We start from the raw sequence: 16,649 nt of genomic DNA, 5'->3' as shown, positions 1-16,649 counted from the left end.
CAGGCAGGCACCTTCGATGAGCCGCCAGAGACAAAAATTCTGCTTTAGCGGCCAGTTCACTATTCCTTTTTCCTTCTTCATCTCCCGTTTTGCTCCCTCCATCCACCCCCATCCTGCTGCTTGTCTTCAAAATGTGTTTTCTTTTTTTCACAGCCCATCTCTCTCATCTGTCTCCATCTTGCCCCCCCCCCCCCCCCCCCCATCTCTGTCACTGCCTCCTTCATGTTGCTAAGCGCCTCCTGCTGAATCACATCTCCACTTTCAGTCTGTGCAGCTCTACTTTTGTAGTTTATTTTATATCAAGATGGAAACACTGCAAAGTAAAAAGCACGTCCACTTCAATGTTTTTTGAGGCCTTATTGTTAAACTGAGATAAATCCAAGGAAGGAAGGAAAATTCTGCGTCAAACTCGGCTGAAGAAAGTCTTTGCAAAAATGGACTTCCTCCTCCAAAAGGAAACAAAGCTCATTGCAGACGAAAACAACAAAAAAAAATCTTGCACCGTCAAACCCTTTCAAAGGCACTCAGCTCTTCTCTGGCTGAGATGAGAAGGCCTGTGAGATTCCTTCCCACTATAAAGTCTTCAACAAATCCAGGCCAGGCCCCACAACCATCACTGGTAAACCATCATTACGGCTTTTACCGGCTATCTGCATATCAAGCAAGGCTGCAGCTCGATCTGGAATCGGCAGAATTAGCACTGGGGGCAGCACAACAATATACCATATTTTCACGACCATAAGGCGCACATAAAAGTCTTAGATTTTCTTCAAAATGTGCGGCGCGCCCTATAGTGCAGTGCGCCCTTTGTGTGCGTGTTGTTGTTGTTGTTGTAATCGGACGTATAGAGAACACCATGAGAACGTTAAAGGGTGAAGTGTGGGCGTTGATCGCATATATAAGAACAGGTATGTGCGTTATGCAGAAAACCTTTTTCTAACAACCCTGAAAATGGCAAAAAGACACACTTATGAAGCACAGTTTAAACTGAAGGCCATCAACTACGCCAAGCAACATGGAAATCGAGCAGCCGAGAGAGAATTTAAGATTAATGAATCGATGGTTCGCAAGTGGAGGAAGATTGAAAACGAGCTCCGACAGGTAAAGAAGACGCAGCTGAGTTTCCGTGGACATAAGGCAAGGTGGCCCGAGTTGGAGGAAAGACGCTTGGGCTAACGTGTCTGCTGGCACTGTTGTCCGCGCTTTCGTAAAAGCCGGCATCATTTCAGAGGAGTCGCACGGCACGGAAAGTGACTCTGACAGTGAAGAAAGTGAAGCTCGCATGTTTGCTGGAGATTTAGCGCAGCTGTTCAATTCAGAAACAGAGGATGAGGACTTTGATGGGTTTGACTGATGACGGTTACCGGTAAAAAAATATGTGAGTACCAAACTCAGTTTTGGTCCCGGTCTATTTTTAAATACGCACACTTATGTGCTTGTTTTATCCGTGTGTTTTACCATGCCCACGCCTATTGATGATTGATTGATGATTAAAAAATGTTATTACTTTGTAATCAATACTTAAATAAAGCACAACCAAACTCGGTTTTGCTCCCGCTCTATTTTTAAAAAGGCATACTTGTATGCTTGTGTGCATTGAGAATGTTAAAGGGGGAAGTGTGGGCGTGGATTGTACCGGTATATAAAACCCGCGCCCTATGGTCAGGTGCGCCTTATGCATGTGTTAAATACAGAAAAGGCGCACATAACTGAGACTGCGCCTTTTAGTACGGTGCGCCTTATGGTCGTGAAAATACGGTAACATAAACAAATTCTCTTAATATTTATTTAACCCTCTGGGGACCAATGGTATTTTAGAGAAATAAACCTGACTTTTGGTTTTTTTTTTAGTTTAAATGCTAACAAACACCACCTTTCAATGCCCCATAATGTCCGATACCTTGGTTTTTTTTTTTTTTTTTTTAAATTTTGAATTGAGATATCATAAACTGCTATGTAAATGAGGCTCTTTTGCTTGAAATAAAGAGTATTATAATTTCAAAGCATGACTAAAAGTACTGAAGGGGACTGAAGCGCCGCAGCTTTCCGAAATCACTGTCAGCTGCACACTGTATCTGTTACCGAGTTATACATCTGTTACGACGCCGTTGTGTCGTTTTATGTTGAAATAAACTACTTGAGTAATGCAAATGTTTGTTTGAGCAATTACGCATGGTATGCGTGCGTAAAAGCTGTTTTCATAATTTATCGGCCTTGTAAATACAGAAGGAAACTATCCGACTGCTAATGATGCCGATGCATCGTGATTGACACTGTTTGGAGGCGCTTCCTGAGGCATCATCGGCTCTGATTGGACAAACACGTGTCATGCACCAAAGACAAAGGCTCTGATTGGAACACCTATTTTGATACAACACTGTATCACCTATAAATGGGCTACAGTGATGCCGGAACTACCGTCTGAAAGCCTGGAGTCTCCCGATTAAGACGGGGAAAAAAGTAAGTTTCTATCTTGTATGGTTCGAAAGCTATGCTCGATTAAACCCAACATGGTCCCTGGCATCGCTGACGATGCCGGCGTCCCCAGAGTGTTAAATAGGCTGACCTGTTGGGTCAACAGAGGATGAGCTGGACAGACAGAGAGAAGACCGTCTTTACAGTAATTTAACCTGCAGAGGATCACAAAGTGCAGATGGGGCCACATTTCACACCTTGCTGGTTTTTCTGAAGAGGACACATGAAGGGTAAGAACAGATGAGATAGGGAGGAGAGTAAAGACAAACCAGGGACAGCCATGAGGCCCTGCGAGAACCTTTCCAGAACTGACAGATCCAGGACCTGCAGCAGTAAATCCAAGCCTTGCCAGACCAGATTATACCAGGAGAATTTGGACAGGTTCGCTCATGCAGCACACTGGATGCCCGAGAGGTAAGCGAACCCACACAGGATTCTAACGGAAGTGTTAAAGCTGTGGGATTTCACTGCCTGTGCAATAATAGGGCTTTCTCTCTGTTAAATATTTCATTTTTACCTAGAGGGGGAAGCAGTATTTTTTTTACAGTATGGAGTGAAAACAAGCAGAGAGCAGGAATGTATTATAACAAGGTCTTCCGACGGTCAGAGAATAAATGACCAACAGAAGGCTGGACTTAGAAAGCTGACAGCAGAGGGGACAGGAGGGCGCTTACTGAATATTTTAGCATAAAAATCTGATTTGCATAAAAACATCACTATTTTTACACATTTCTTCCGTAAAGCAAGACATATTTTCTCATGCAAGAAATGCAGAAAAGCAAGGAAGGAATTTCTAAGTAAGACTTGAGGAGGAAAGGCCAGCAGAGGAGGGGAGAGGGAACCCTGTGCAGATGAAAACTCCAAAAACACAGACTCTGACAAGGGCTGACATAAAAGCCTCTCGAGTTTCTTTTTCCAATAAAAAAGATTTTTGTGTTTTTTTCCCTTTTTTGCAAGAGCTTTGGGAGGAGAAGAGAAATCTGGGGTCAGGACGAGGGCAAGATAAAAAAAATAAAAAAAAAGATTTTACAAGGCTGAGGGAAAAGGATGATCTCATCAGATTAGATAATTAAATGAAATAGAAGATAACAGTTTTTCATTTCCTTGTTTCGTTTGAACAAAAGATCACACGCTTTCATCGAAAAGGAGACGTGTCCTCAAATTAGAGTGAAGTAGAATTCATGAGAAATAGCTGTGACTGGTTTCCAGTTAAGAGGTGTCACCAGAAAACTGGATGATTTTACCCCCTACGTCAGTGGGTGGAGGCTCCACTGGATTGCATGAGGGGTGTGGGTGTTAAGGGGAAAATATGGTGTCAGACTGAATTAAATGAATCACATTTTTGCAGGAAACAGAAACATGGGCTTGCAGATGATTTCATGTTGTACTTTGAGAAGAATTTGTTTACTTTGGTTCACAAACAACAAAAAAAAGCGTTAAATAAAAACAGCTTGTCAGGAATATAAAGGTGATTCTGAGACATATATTAGTTAAAAAACATATCTCAGCATGGTTTGCAGTGTGTACTTAAAACATCTTGAGGAAACTGTAAACATGGGGAGAAAAAGAAGGAGAAGGAAAAGAAGAAGAAGGCCTAAAAAAGGAACTATGACTTAAAGAAATTTTTTTTTTTTTTAAATCTGGAAAATAAAACCTGACACAGGTGCATCAGATCTTCAGCTGATCAGTTCTCTGCTCACTGAAGCTTCATCAGAAATGCTCAACATGGAAAATTGCCTGTCAAAAAGAAATGTTTGGATCTTATGGAGCGATGAATCCTCCTCAGATTCCAGACCTCAGAGTTCCTGAGTCAGTTCAGGCTCATTTTGACGCAAAACAAAACAAACACAGAGTCTGTAATTAGGAGAAGTTGGGAAGTGTGAAAGCAGAAAAACAAAAGAAAAACTTTCCATATTTGTGGTGTCTTTAGTCTGGTTTAGGTTCATTAGTCAAATTTCTTATAAAAGTTTACATAGGCTGAACAGACATTAAGTACATCCATAACTTCTTTATTAAATATCTTAGCTTAAAACAGAAATAATTTACAATGCATCTTATCGTCTGCTGAATTACGGTGCATGTGTAGATATACTGCACATCAGATGGGATACTATCAATGAATAGGACCACGTATGAAGACATGGTCTTCATATGTTGCAACTTCTTCACGGTGTCTTAATGTCATAATTAAAAACCGTAAATAAAGAAAAAGATGTCATGTACAGTAAAGCACTGATCTTAATAAATCCAGGTCACCTCCATATAAAAACACACTTGCTCCATTATTTAAGACCAGATGCTTTTTTATCCCCAGATTTCTTCGTGGTGTTGTATCCTCTGCAGCACATCTAAAACATTCATTCATTCATTATCCGAATCACTTGGTCCAATGAAGAGTCGCAGGACATCTAAAACAAGCCACCTTAAATAAAATATAGCTATAACAGCATCCATTATGCAGATGGAATTATTCTAACCTTATTAGCAGCCACATTGGGGTTAAAACCGGACCATTCAATCAACAGAAATGCTTAATCCTTCCGTTCAAAGCATGACAATGTAATCTGTGTTCCCCATTTGTCATTAGAAGAATCCAAACCAATTCAAACCTGGATAATAATGCTTAGATATTTTCAGACATTTGTAGGCTAAAGTCACTCTTTTACTAGGGTTTAATTCAAGTGGCAAATAAAAAGAACCGTTCCAAGCCTCATGGAACAAATGATCTTCTATGTCTCTCCAAACTCGCTAACAGCATCTTGTGATGCTGAATGAAATGAAAAACAGGGCAAGGCTGCTGGAAAGCATATTGTCTCTCATTAGTACAATATAAACAGCTATTTTAGCTCATTTCTGTTTGCCTGTCACATTCCCATATCATTTTCTGCAGATATACCTCTGTGCTAAGTTTCACCATTCCAGGTGATGAACTGTATTCACAGTAAGGCTTGTTAAAGCCTGAAATGAGATCTACACATCAACCAGATGCACTGAACGCAACCAGAACCTAATTACATACATTTCTGCATCCCAGGAGAGCAGCCGCTACTCCATAAACTGCAAACCAATTACTGATTTGAAGATGCATCCAGTGTTGCGCTTCACAACAAGCATCACGTACAGGATGTGCTCAGTTTGACTCTGGCAGGATTCTAGTAAAGAAGATGCTCCGTTTGCTCCCCAGAGAGACACACATGTATTCATCTAAATTCACTCAAACTGTTAAATTGAAGTGGATCAAGGCTGCAGGGGTCACTTTCTGTTTATAGCCCCTAATGCATTTTTATGAGGTTTCAAATCAATCAAATCAAAGATACTTTATTCATCCCTGCGGGGAAATTCAAGCTTCAAGCCAGCTCCTCCAAGGTTTGTTGGATGGACCAGCTTCAGATCCAGGTCTTCTCAGCAGTCACGTCCTTTAGCCCCAAATTCATTTGTTTCCATTTAAATCAACGCATTTAGCTGATTTGCTGACAAATATTAAATCATTTCATACAGTGCACTATATTTGACCTGATCTGGCCAATTTCAGACAGTCTATTGTAAAAGATGACTCTTATAAAACCATTAATTTTATCAAGACTTTTGTAAAAATTGTACTTCGGTTGGGCTTTAACTTGTTAGAGCTACAATGTCCATATATATTTTTTTACACAGCTTATATCATTACCATTTATTTCTTTTTTTTTTTTTGATGCAACACTACATCCAGTAACAGATTTCATGTGGCCGTTTACCTTTGCACAAGCCGTGATTCTCATAACATCTCATCCTTCAGAGGCTTATGTGATAAACACTGTTCAATGGAAACACACAATCGTTTGTTGAAACTTATAAATATCGCTCTTATTTTGCAAAAAAAAAAAATGTAATGGAAACACAGTGTGTGCACATGTAAGTATTTGTACTCATCCTCACAAACCTAGCAGTCAAAACTTTGTTAACGTACAGCAACATGAACAGAGTCCAAAAACTAATTTGTACATGTATGTGTGTGTGTGTGTGTGTGTGTGTGTGTGTGTGTGTGTGTGTGTTGCTGATTAAGTATGTACACCAGATTTCTTTTGGCAAAAACAAACTGTGTGAGTGTTTCTTAGTTCTGGCCTTCTCAGCAGCCATAAATCCCCCCACCCCCCCATGTTTGACCCCTGGCCGGATGCCATCACCCCGTGCTCTTTGACTTTGATCAGATCCCAAACACGGCCATAAGCAAGAGTACAGATTTATTTGTGTTTTTGTTTTGAGATTTCATTTATGTGTTTTGTGTTTGAAACTTAAATGGATGCAAACTGCTGTTGGTGCTCAAAGCTTCTCTTAATTATATCAAGCTGCAAGGCTCGCTCACACACACACACACACACACACACACACACACACACACACACACACACACACACCAATAAATTCGACCTGGCTCGGCTCCGTCGTTTCCATACTGGCAAGCGTTATAAGTTCTGACTCATTCTCTCACTCGGTTTCTCCTCCACCTCTCTTTCTCGCTGTCCACTTCTCACTGTTTCTCTCTCTCTTTCATTTCCTCTTGATCGTATCTTTCCTTCTTTTCTCCTGATCACTCTTTCACTCTCTTTTTAGTTTTCTCGCTTTCCTTCACCTTTCATTTCTCTCTATCCTGATCCCAAACTGAACTTAAACACCTTCTCTGACACACTGACGCTTTCCCTCATCTCTCTCTCCGAATATGGTCCTCAGTCCTGCAGCTCCAGAGAAGGAAGCAATTTATGATACTAAGACTGTCAGATTCCATCGGCCAGAGGGACAAGGGAGCCAGCGCCGGAGATGCCATAGATACCTAAAAGCTGGAGATCACATCATTGTTGTGGTTGCTAGGATGGAAGTTTAGAGTTGATGTCTTCTCTTCTTTCTCATGTTGTTGAGAATATTTTCTCTTTTTCTTAGTATTATTTAAAGATTTTTAACTTCTGTTTTTATTTGAGTTTACACACAAAATTTGCCTTTTTTTTTCTCCACATCCTTTTGCAGTCACACACTTGAATAAATCTGGGAGAATATTTCCAAAACAGTTGCCAAAAAAAAAGAAGCTGCTTAAGCTAAGATATACTGACATGTAGTCAATTGAACTGTTTAAAAATATTAATTTTCCTTCCTGTTTTGTCTAATTAAGGCTCGCGGGGAAGCTGGAGCCAGGATGAGGATACACCGTGGACAGGTCACCAGTCCACAGAAAGACAACCATTCATGCTCATACTCCCTCCTAGGGACAATCTACAGTAAGCAATTAACCTAACATGCATGTCTTTGGACAGTGGGAGGAAGCCAGAGTACCTGGAGAGAACCCACACATACACAGGGAGAACATGCAAACTCCACACAGAAAGGCCACTGTACGAACCTCACCCCAGCCAGGGCTCAAACCAGTGACCTTATGCTGTAAGGCCATCATGCTGTTCACTACGCAGTTCTCTTAGCAGCTTCAAATCTTTTGAAACAACCTAATATGGAAACTATTCTTGTTTCTTTTAGTTTCTCAGCTCTTTGTAAAGTCAGACGTCAAAGTTGACAAAAATGTGCTTATTCAACATTCATCTTGCTTCTTTCTCTTCTCTGAGCTCTGTCCAACTCTTAACAGTCAATCTGACTTTATTCATTTCTTCAGATAACGTCTTGCCTTTCTCTAATGAATCAGCTATGGTACATGTTGGAAACGTTGATATCCAGTTACTGGTGTGTGACATTGTGCTGCAGAGCAGAGTGCAGCTGTAATGTGATGCTGTGGCCGGGAAAAGAAAAGCAGTCAATTGCAGTTTCTCAGCCGAAGTAAACTGCAGGGAAACAACGGCTCCATGAATGGGCATTGCGAATATCATCATAACCATCAAAACAAGCCACAAGTAATGAAGTTTTAATGATTGATACTGATGCTGTAAGTGCTGAAAGTAATTAATGTTGTCTGTCTGGTGTTACACTCTAGTATAAATAGTTGCACCTGGGTTTCAAGCAGTTCAGAAACAGTCTTTATCGTATGAAAAATAACTATTTGGCACTATTTGTAACTCTGCAGAGCATTTACATGCATATAAGCTTCACAAAGAACTGGCAACTTATAAAAAAGGAGCAAATATTAAAAGTGTCCCCAAAAATCTTTGGCAAGAGTCTGCAGCATAGACAAACTCAAACACCGTGCGCTACATGACATCATGTGAGGCAGAGCTCCTAGAAAGTCAGTCCTGTTTAGACTGAAAATGTGGGCAAAGACTAACAAAGATGTGATTATCTGGAAGGCAAGGGTGATAAAAAAACAAAAAATGCTGCTTTTTGGGAAAGTTAAGATGTAACGAGGCTGGCAAATAGAACAGTGAAACCATGCATTTAAAAGCAGACGACTTAAGAGTGTGAAAGTGATAAATTACCCCTAGAAACACTCTGCCATCAGCAGGTGATTTGCAGGGAGAGAATTGTTCATCTGTGACTGTGACTGAGGAGATGTACAAGTAAGAACCATATGAAATGATTTCTTGTTGAGTTCTTTGTAGCAGGGTGTATTTAATGTCCGTTTCCATATAAATATATGCATATTGTGTCATTAAATTAATTTGTTTTGTCATTCTGCTGTAGTTCAAGCACGCCATGCAGGGAAGAAGACAGCTGTAAGCTGATTTCTGGGACCTGAAATCAGTTACATTGAGAAATACAAGCCTCCCAGTTCTGCCGGTACATGTTTCTGTCTGTACAAGAGAGTTACGACAGGCTGGTCTGAGGTCAGTAAACAGCACTTGACAGGGTTGTGTGTTTTACTGCAGAGGGCTTAAGGTCCAAACATTTATTCTGCTCTAATCGAACTGGGCTATGAGGCAGCTTCAATTCGGCTGCACACGCCAGCACACACTGAAATCTACACCCAACACTCATATTAACTCACATTCTCACATGTGCATGCAAATGCAGTCAAACGTGTAATCATACACACACGCATAGGAACATATTGGTCCTCATCTGTGCCAGCGCTCCATTGACCCATATTATACTCTTGCCCAGCAGTCAAATGCCTCTCAGTATCTTTCTGACTTACTCTCAGGAGGTTCATCACTGCTACTATCTGCTGACTGAAGCCAAAGAAAATCTGCCCTGAATATCTGGATCATGTTGTCCGCTTTGCAAGAGTTCTGCAGAATTCACTGTCTTAGCATGGCTCTAAATTTCCCTCGCAGTCAGAAACACTTTAAATCTGTTGACTTGATGCTACAGTGATGATTATTTCAGCTGCCTGCTCAGTCAGTAACTACACTGAATACATCGTTCTGTTTTTTTCCTTTTTTTAAGGAAGCCTGGTCATTTTTTGTTTAGAAAATAGGTAAAAATCCAGATGTATTTTATGCTGAAGAATTTTTTAAATCTCATAACTCCTTGGTACAAACCAAGTAGTAGAGTGCCTGCATCTCTGTGACAAGAGGTCTCATTCGCAATCAAAACTTGTGTTTTAGCACTAAATGGTAGGACAAAAGGAAGGAAGTTATGATCAGGTCTAAATTGAACAAGTATGTGAGATCAAGTCTTCATCTATTTGTTGGTGAAAGTGATTAAAAATAACCTTTTCTTAGACTGGTCTATGACAGGGGTGTTTGAAAGTTGGTCCATGAGGGCCACTGTCCAATGGGCTTTTTATGTTGCTCTGCTCAAACACACTTGACTCAAATTAAATGAATCCAACTGTCTGTGAAGTTCTGCACATGACCCATTAGTTTGAGTCATGTGTGTTGGAGCAGGGAAGCATCTAAAACTTGCAGAATCATGAGCCTTGAGGACCAGAGCTGGACCAAATTATCCAAATATTCATCAGATCCAAACCAATATCATCTCATCTGTATTTAATCCACTAAGGCTGCTATGTTACATCTAACAGCATCAGCATTAAACTTTTTCAGGGTGGGTTAGCTTAAAACATTTGGATTAGCTTTTAATTCCCATTTTGGGGATGCAATCTGTCTATGTAATAAAGTAGACATAATTTTGTAGTTTAGATTTTGTTTTAAATCATTCTGGACTATCCGAACAATTATTATACAGAGGGGAGTATAGTTTGGCAACAGAAACATTTAAGAAACTGGACTTTCTTCATATCAGAGACTTCGACTAGCGCTTAGCGGCTAGCAAACTTTACAAGCGCCTCATGTGTGAAGCCCATGATAGCAGTTATATAACGCAGCAACATGCAGAAACTTTTATTTCTACTTGTAAAAACATACCTAAAAGAGTATTATAAATACTATATCAATATTTTTGAAATTTATAAATACCTCCAGTCAACAAAAGAAGCCCCTACTCCGCTTAAATTGGAACAACATAATTATTACCCTCATGTGCAGGAAGAGCAATGGAAACTTAAATTATTTTACATTGATTTAAATATGCAAATTCATGAAGAATACTAAGAAATTTCTGAATTGTTGTGGCCTTATTATGGTGCCTTGCACTGGTAGCTGATGTATAGTGTAAGAGACATTTTAACATCACATTTTCTTTTAAAATTAACCTAACATTTAAAATGAAGTATACATTTTTTAAGTAACAGATGTATTGTACTTAAAAGGGTGTAATTAAAATAATCTCAAAAATACTGCCCAATTTTTATTTGGATCATGATGTGACAGGGTGGGGGAGGTGAAAGGTTAGCTAGGATCAGGGTCATGACCACAACAACTGATTAAAAAGCTCACAATGAGCAAACAGCAGAGATGCGATGCTGCGGTCTTCCCTCAGATGGGGGTTGCCCAAGGACACAAATCACTGACCTTGCTCCTGTAGTGCAGGTTAATTCGATCTATCTGAATGTTTTCTGACATACTGAGCATCCTTTTTTAATTTATGTTATGAGTTGAGTCAGAAAGATGGCTGATGTTGTTTGTTTCATTGGATGCCATTAATAGTGAAGGCAAAGTGAGTCATTTTAATTGTTTTTCCCATCAGGGCCTGTGATGGCTGTGTTGGCTGCTGTGCATAAATCTGCATGTTAATCTGCCCAGCTGCACACCAACTGGAAGAATATCCTCACTGACTGGTTGGTTTACCTGTTTTATGATCAGATAAACTGATATGGAGAAATCATTTAGACTCGTGTTACACTTTGAGCAGGACCTGAGCCATTTGGGATTGGATACAACCTCCTGTTTCATTGTTGATTTGACGTCCAATCTTTGTTTTCTAAGACTGATGCCTGCACATGATGTTTAGAATTTAGCTTTCAACCATCTCAATCTCACAGATCCTTCACTAACAGCACCAAAAGCAGATCAAATTCTGTCACGATAACGCAAATTTTCTGACATTTTCTGACATTTGATCCTGACATTAGATATTTGAATTCACACTGACAACATATCGCAAGCTGTCCTGATGGTGACCTTCACAGAACCAGAGCCTGAAAAAAAAGAGAAATTCAGAAATCTAAAGCAGCTTATTGGCCATGGTGTGTCATCCACTTTTATTTAATCTCTTCAGTTGAAGAACAAACAGCTCATGAAAATAATGGTCACCTAGAAACAGGAGCAGATGCGCCTTTTCTTTCTTTTTTTTTTTTTTTTACCATTAAAACTTACTGTTCGACAAGCAGCTAAGCTAACAAATGTGCTGACTGAGCATAAAAACAAGGTTTCTTTTTATTTAGAAATATCTTTGAGGGTATAATAAGTGTTGTGAACTGGCACTCAGGGTATTTTATCTTTATCTTTTATCCTGGAAAGCTCAGCGTTGACCCTGACTCTGGGCTCAGCTGGAGCTTGACTGACTCTTCAAAATTAAAAATAAATATTCCAAACAATGAAATTTATCAGAGACAGATAACTTTAATCATTTGTTGCTACATGACAGTATCATGCTATTTCTTTAATATTCCATTCAGTATCTGTGTTTTGGACATCATCACCTCCACAGTTGTAACCCTTCCCCCATCTGCAGCATCTCTAATCCTGAACCAGCACAGACACACTCTGTCAACTTTTAGATGGCTGGGGCCTCGTACGAAAGCTGCATCTACTCTGTGGCTTACACCATATTTTCATAAATGATTCTCTTAATCCCTTTTACTTTTGACCTCCACCTAGATTCATCACCGCAACGACCTTATTGGACCGAGTCCTGAGATGAGGCATTAGTTCAGTTTGAGTTGGATGCCTGGAAGGGAGGTCACGCTGCAGTAATGGCATGGAACTCTTAGTGGATATGCCAGATATGAAAATAGCATTGATTTATAGCTCATAATGTGTATATGACTATCTGAGTTTGTTCCACTGTTCAAAACCTATACAAGGATTGTTTATGAGTTTACTTATAAATAATGTGACTCCAAAAAAACAGGCTAAATTTAAACTAAAAAATATGGAAATTTGGGAAGCTTTTACTAACAAAACATGCTTATAAACATTTGTTTTGGATTAAATTTCATTCTCTTGGTTCAAATCAGAAAGTAGAACAAGTTTCATGGAACAACAAGAAGACCATCCATTTGATGATGAAATAAAATAAATAAATATATAAATAAACTTACACTCTGGTCTGACATCTTTGTCATGAGAAACTTATTTGTTTTGTCATTTTAGAGAATTATATAAAATCCATACAGACTTATTTATTCTGACTTACAATCTCAAAAACTGTATTTTTTTACTTCAGTGTTTTATCATTTAAAACATTCTGACTCAGTATATCTAAATGTCTAACTTTGTCACTCAAAGCTAAAAATTCAGACTTACTGTGTAAATGTTTTGAGAATAAAACAAATACATTGTATCTCTAAATTCGGATTTATCTTAATCTTTTATTTAGTGCAATACGAGTTTTGATGTAGAAAGACAGGAGAAAGCACATAATTCATAAATCATGCTGTAATTTTTTTTTACATAACATACTACATACAACATACTAAAAGTGGAAGGCAACACTTTTAGCATGTAAGCAGAATGGAAAATGAGGCAGTAACTCCTACCAGCACACACACACACACACACTCGCTCACTTGCACCCACAGGCAGTAAATGCTCCAAAAACTTTGCTGATATTTCCACACGCTGTTACCCGCTGATTTTACTTGAGGACTAGTTGGAAAACATTTCATCTCTGGAGAGAGTCATGGGTGAAGGCTGTGGAGATTTGTATTGCCACATGCAAATGCTCCAGAGTATCACCAGAACATTCCTGGACTTTGGAGAGTATCTGGAAGTGGCTTTAGTCAGAGACCCCCCCCCGAAAGAGACAGAAAGTAACCTTTTACACCAACAGGTCTGAGTTGGTAAGGGATGGTTTGGTGGGGTTTGTTAAAGTAAAGACTGTTCTCTACTGCATTTCCACTGCAACTGCACTCTTATCCGGTTGGCAGTGTCAGCTACGTCATAGCCTGATGTCATGGCGGTGTGATGCCTCCTTGAGTTTTAACGAAGGACACAAAGGTTGGTGGAAACAAGGCTAAAGTCCACAATGTGAAACCAGGCTGCTGAACCACATATTTTAGGTTTACATCCTTCATAAGCTGTAATATGTGGTGCAATCAGTTTGTTTGCAGGATTACTCAACAATTTCAAATTAAATTTACAAATTTACAAAAAAAAAATTTTGTTTTGTTTGTGTTATAAAGTATCATGTCTCAGGAAGTAGGCTGTCATTGTTCTTAAATAACTTTCCAGTCCATCTGTAAAATCAACTGTTGTGCGGAGGCGACTTATGTTGCGTATGCAGACTACAGTATGCTCTGTAATTATGTTATTGCTGACACTGAGCTGATTTATTCCATGTCTTACCTGCAGAAAATCTCCTCGCCATCCAGCTGGTAACACTGTCCTCCATTAAGACAATAATTGGGCTGCATGTCGCAGGCTGAGCGACAGCTTCCATTAATCAGCTGGTATCCTACGCGGCATCCTTCGGGTGACAGGCCTGGAGGTGCCCCTGCGGGGGCGTTTGGTGCTGGAGCTCTCACACCTGGATAAGATGCTCCAGGAATGAAGGAGCCTGAACCTGGGATCTGGGGCTTGGAGCGAACAGACCCAGCAGCATCCCGTAGGTCTTCATCGCTCTCGTAAGCATCGGTTGTGGTGCTGTAGGTGTATTCATCAGCTGTGGGAGACACGCCGTCTTCATAGGGTGTAAGGTAGTCGTAGTTTTCCGGCATTGCCCAAGAAGTGGCATCACCGCCTTGCAGCTCATGAGCCAAAGATGAAGGAGAGGGAGGGGCCAAATCGAGATCACGCCCACGAGATGAAGGGTCAAAGAAGTCCACATGGAGGACGTCAACATTGGACGGATTAGTGGGGACTGAGGGGGGGGCGGCAGTGGTGGTGAAGAGGTGGTCCAAGTCAAACACAGCTGTGTCCTTGGCATGGATCCAAGGTGGGTCGGTGTGTGGCAGACGGTCCTCCTCCTCGTCCACTTCTTCTCCCTCCATGCCTTCCTGGTTACGCGGGTTGCTAGGCAACAGATGCTCTGTCTCAGCTGAATCGGGGCTGAGCTGTGGCGGAGCTGCCACACTCACTTCCTCCACTGTGGGAGCCACTGTTTCACCAAACATGCCACTGCTTTGATCATCCTCCTCACTGGTGCGTGGGATACGGCCTGCCCTCGGGGTCACGGTAGTTTTCTGGTCAGAAGCAGCAGAACTGCTCATTGTAGTTACCGTGGCGATGACCTCATTTACCTTGACTGGATCTTCCTCCTTGATAAGTGGAGAGGTGATATTGACAGTGCTTTCCGGCTCAGTCACATTGGTCCCAGTAACATTTCCTGCAAATAAATAAATAACAGAAGTTGTATTTCAGTATAAAGTTTGTTTTATGGTTTTAAAATAAATCAAAAGCTACAGTTCATTGTTGGTTGAATCACCAAGTGTACTTTCTTTTGTTCAGCATTCAGGCTCACATGAAAGCAGTTCGCAAAAGCCACGTTCTAATCGACACTGGCTCATGCCAGCATCAACGGTAACACAAAACTTGGGTGCGCATGTTCATTTATTGATTCATTTTCTTAACCGTTTAGTCTAATTAAGGTCTCTTACCCAGCAATGACTGGGCAAGAGGCAGGGGACACACTGGGCAAGTAGCCAGTCCATCACAGGGTGCACATGTTAATTTTCCAATCACGGGCTACTTCCCTCTGATCCACAAGATTAGGCACAGTTGCTTTGTTGAAATATGAGCATATTGTCCAGAAATTCACCTATGGAAGCTCTGAAAATGACATTAATATCTTGCAGACAAACAAACAGACTGATCCATTCTGGAGAGTGATCAATGTGTTCAAGACGGCTCACTCGCAGTCCTGCTGTATCCAAAGCAACTTATGATAATAAGAAATCGTTGCCTTACATAGCCTGTGGGATTAATAATTTGGGTTGAGTAAATAAAACTGTTTAGATGAGCATCCTCAGCACTTCCATTAAAATATCCCTGCTGCCTGACTCACAATATGAAAACCAACAAACATTTCAACCTCTTTAAAGGAAACTGAAGTAGAAAAACACAGTAGTGTTGGAAAAGAGCTAAAAATGGTTTCACTCGAGGAAGAGGACAGTTTGTACTGATCACCTTTGGAAAGCCTCGCAGGCCCCACACTGCTCGAGTGCAGAGCATTTATAGCAGATGTTGACAGCTGAAAAACAGATGCTTTGAACTGCAACAACTGCATCATCAGCAGGGATTGAGAAACTGGTGAAAAAATGACTAAAACAGTAAAAAGTGAAAAGAAACCACATTTTTGGTATGGACTGAAATGAAGTGTATATCAGTGATTTTGTAGTTTTTTATTCTTTCATCAACTAAAACCAGAATATCTACAGTTGATAGAAGCTGGTTCTGCTTTTTTTTTTTTCCCTTAACAGAATCCTACACTCACGTGTAGCACGTTTCCCAAAAAATCTAAAGAAAATATCAGAAAACCAGCATGTCTTTGTCATTAAACATGTACTGACTAATGTGACCATGACATGAGATTAACTGCACTTCCATGCAGTGTGACCTTAACCAAAGAGTTTAATACTGTGACCTTTAAAAACTAATTGACGCAATTATATCTTTGAAAGAAACTGAGGAAATTACTTTTCTTTGCTGTTGTCTTATTTGGGTGATAATAAAAGCTACTAGAAGTAAAGACGACAGTTCTTTCAGGTTAATATGAATATATGAAGCTTCCCAGAAAACAAAAAGGCTTGTTAGAAA

The 16,649-nt window shown here is 40.2% G+C and overlaps 1 protein-coding gene across 5 annotated transcripts in view; it reads right to left on the bottom strand.

The window, feature by feature from the left end:
- cspg5a (chondroitin sulfate proteoglycan 5a) overlaps nt 1-16,649 on the bottom strand; it is a 70,018-nt gene that overhangs the window by 30,208 nt on the left and 23,161 nt on the right. For all 5 annotated transcript variants that reach the window (XM_079240124.1, XM_079240126.1, XM_079240125.1 and 2 more), the window contains exon 2: nt 14,241-15,219. In XM_079240124.1, the coding sequence (XP_079096250.1) occupies nt 14,241-15,219 (979 nt within the window). The remainder of the gene's footprint in view (nt 1-14,240; nt 15,220-16,649) is intronic.

The sequence above is a fragment of the Telmatherina bonti genome (genome assembly GCF_933228915.1).
Source record: "Telmatherina bonti genome assembly, chromosome: 5".
NCBI classification, from domain to species: Eukaryota; Metazoa; Chordata; class Actinopteri; order Atheriniformes; family Telmatherinidae; genus Telmatherina; species Telmatherina bonti.
This window is presented reverse-complemented; position numbering and strand designations above follow the sequence as displayed.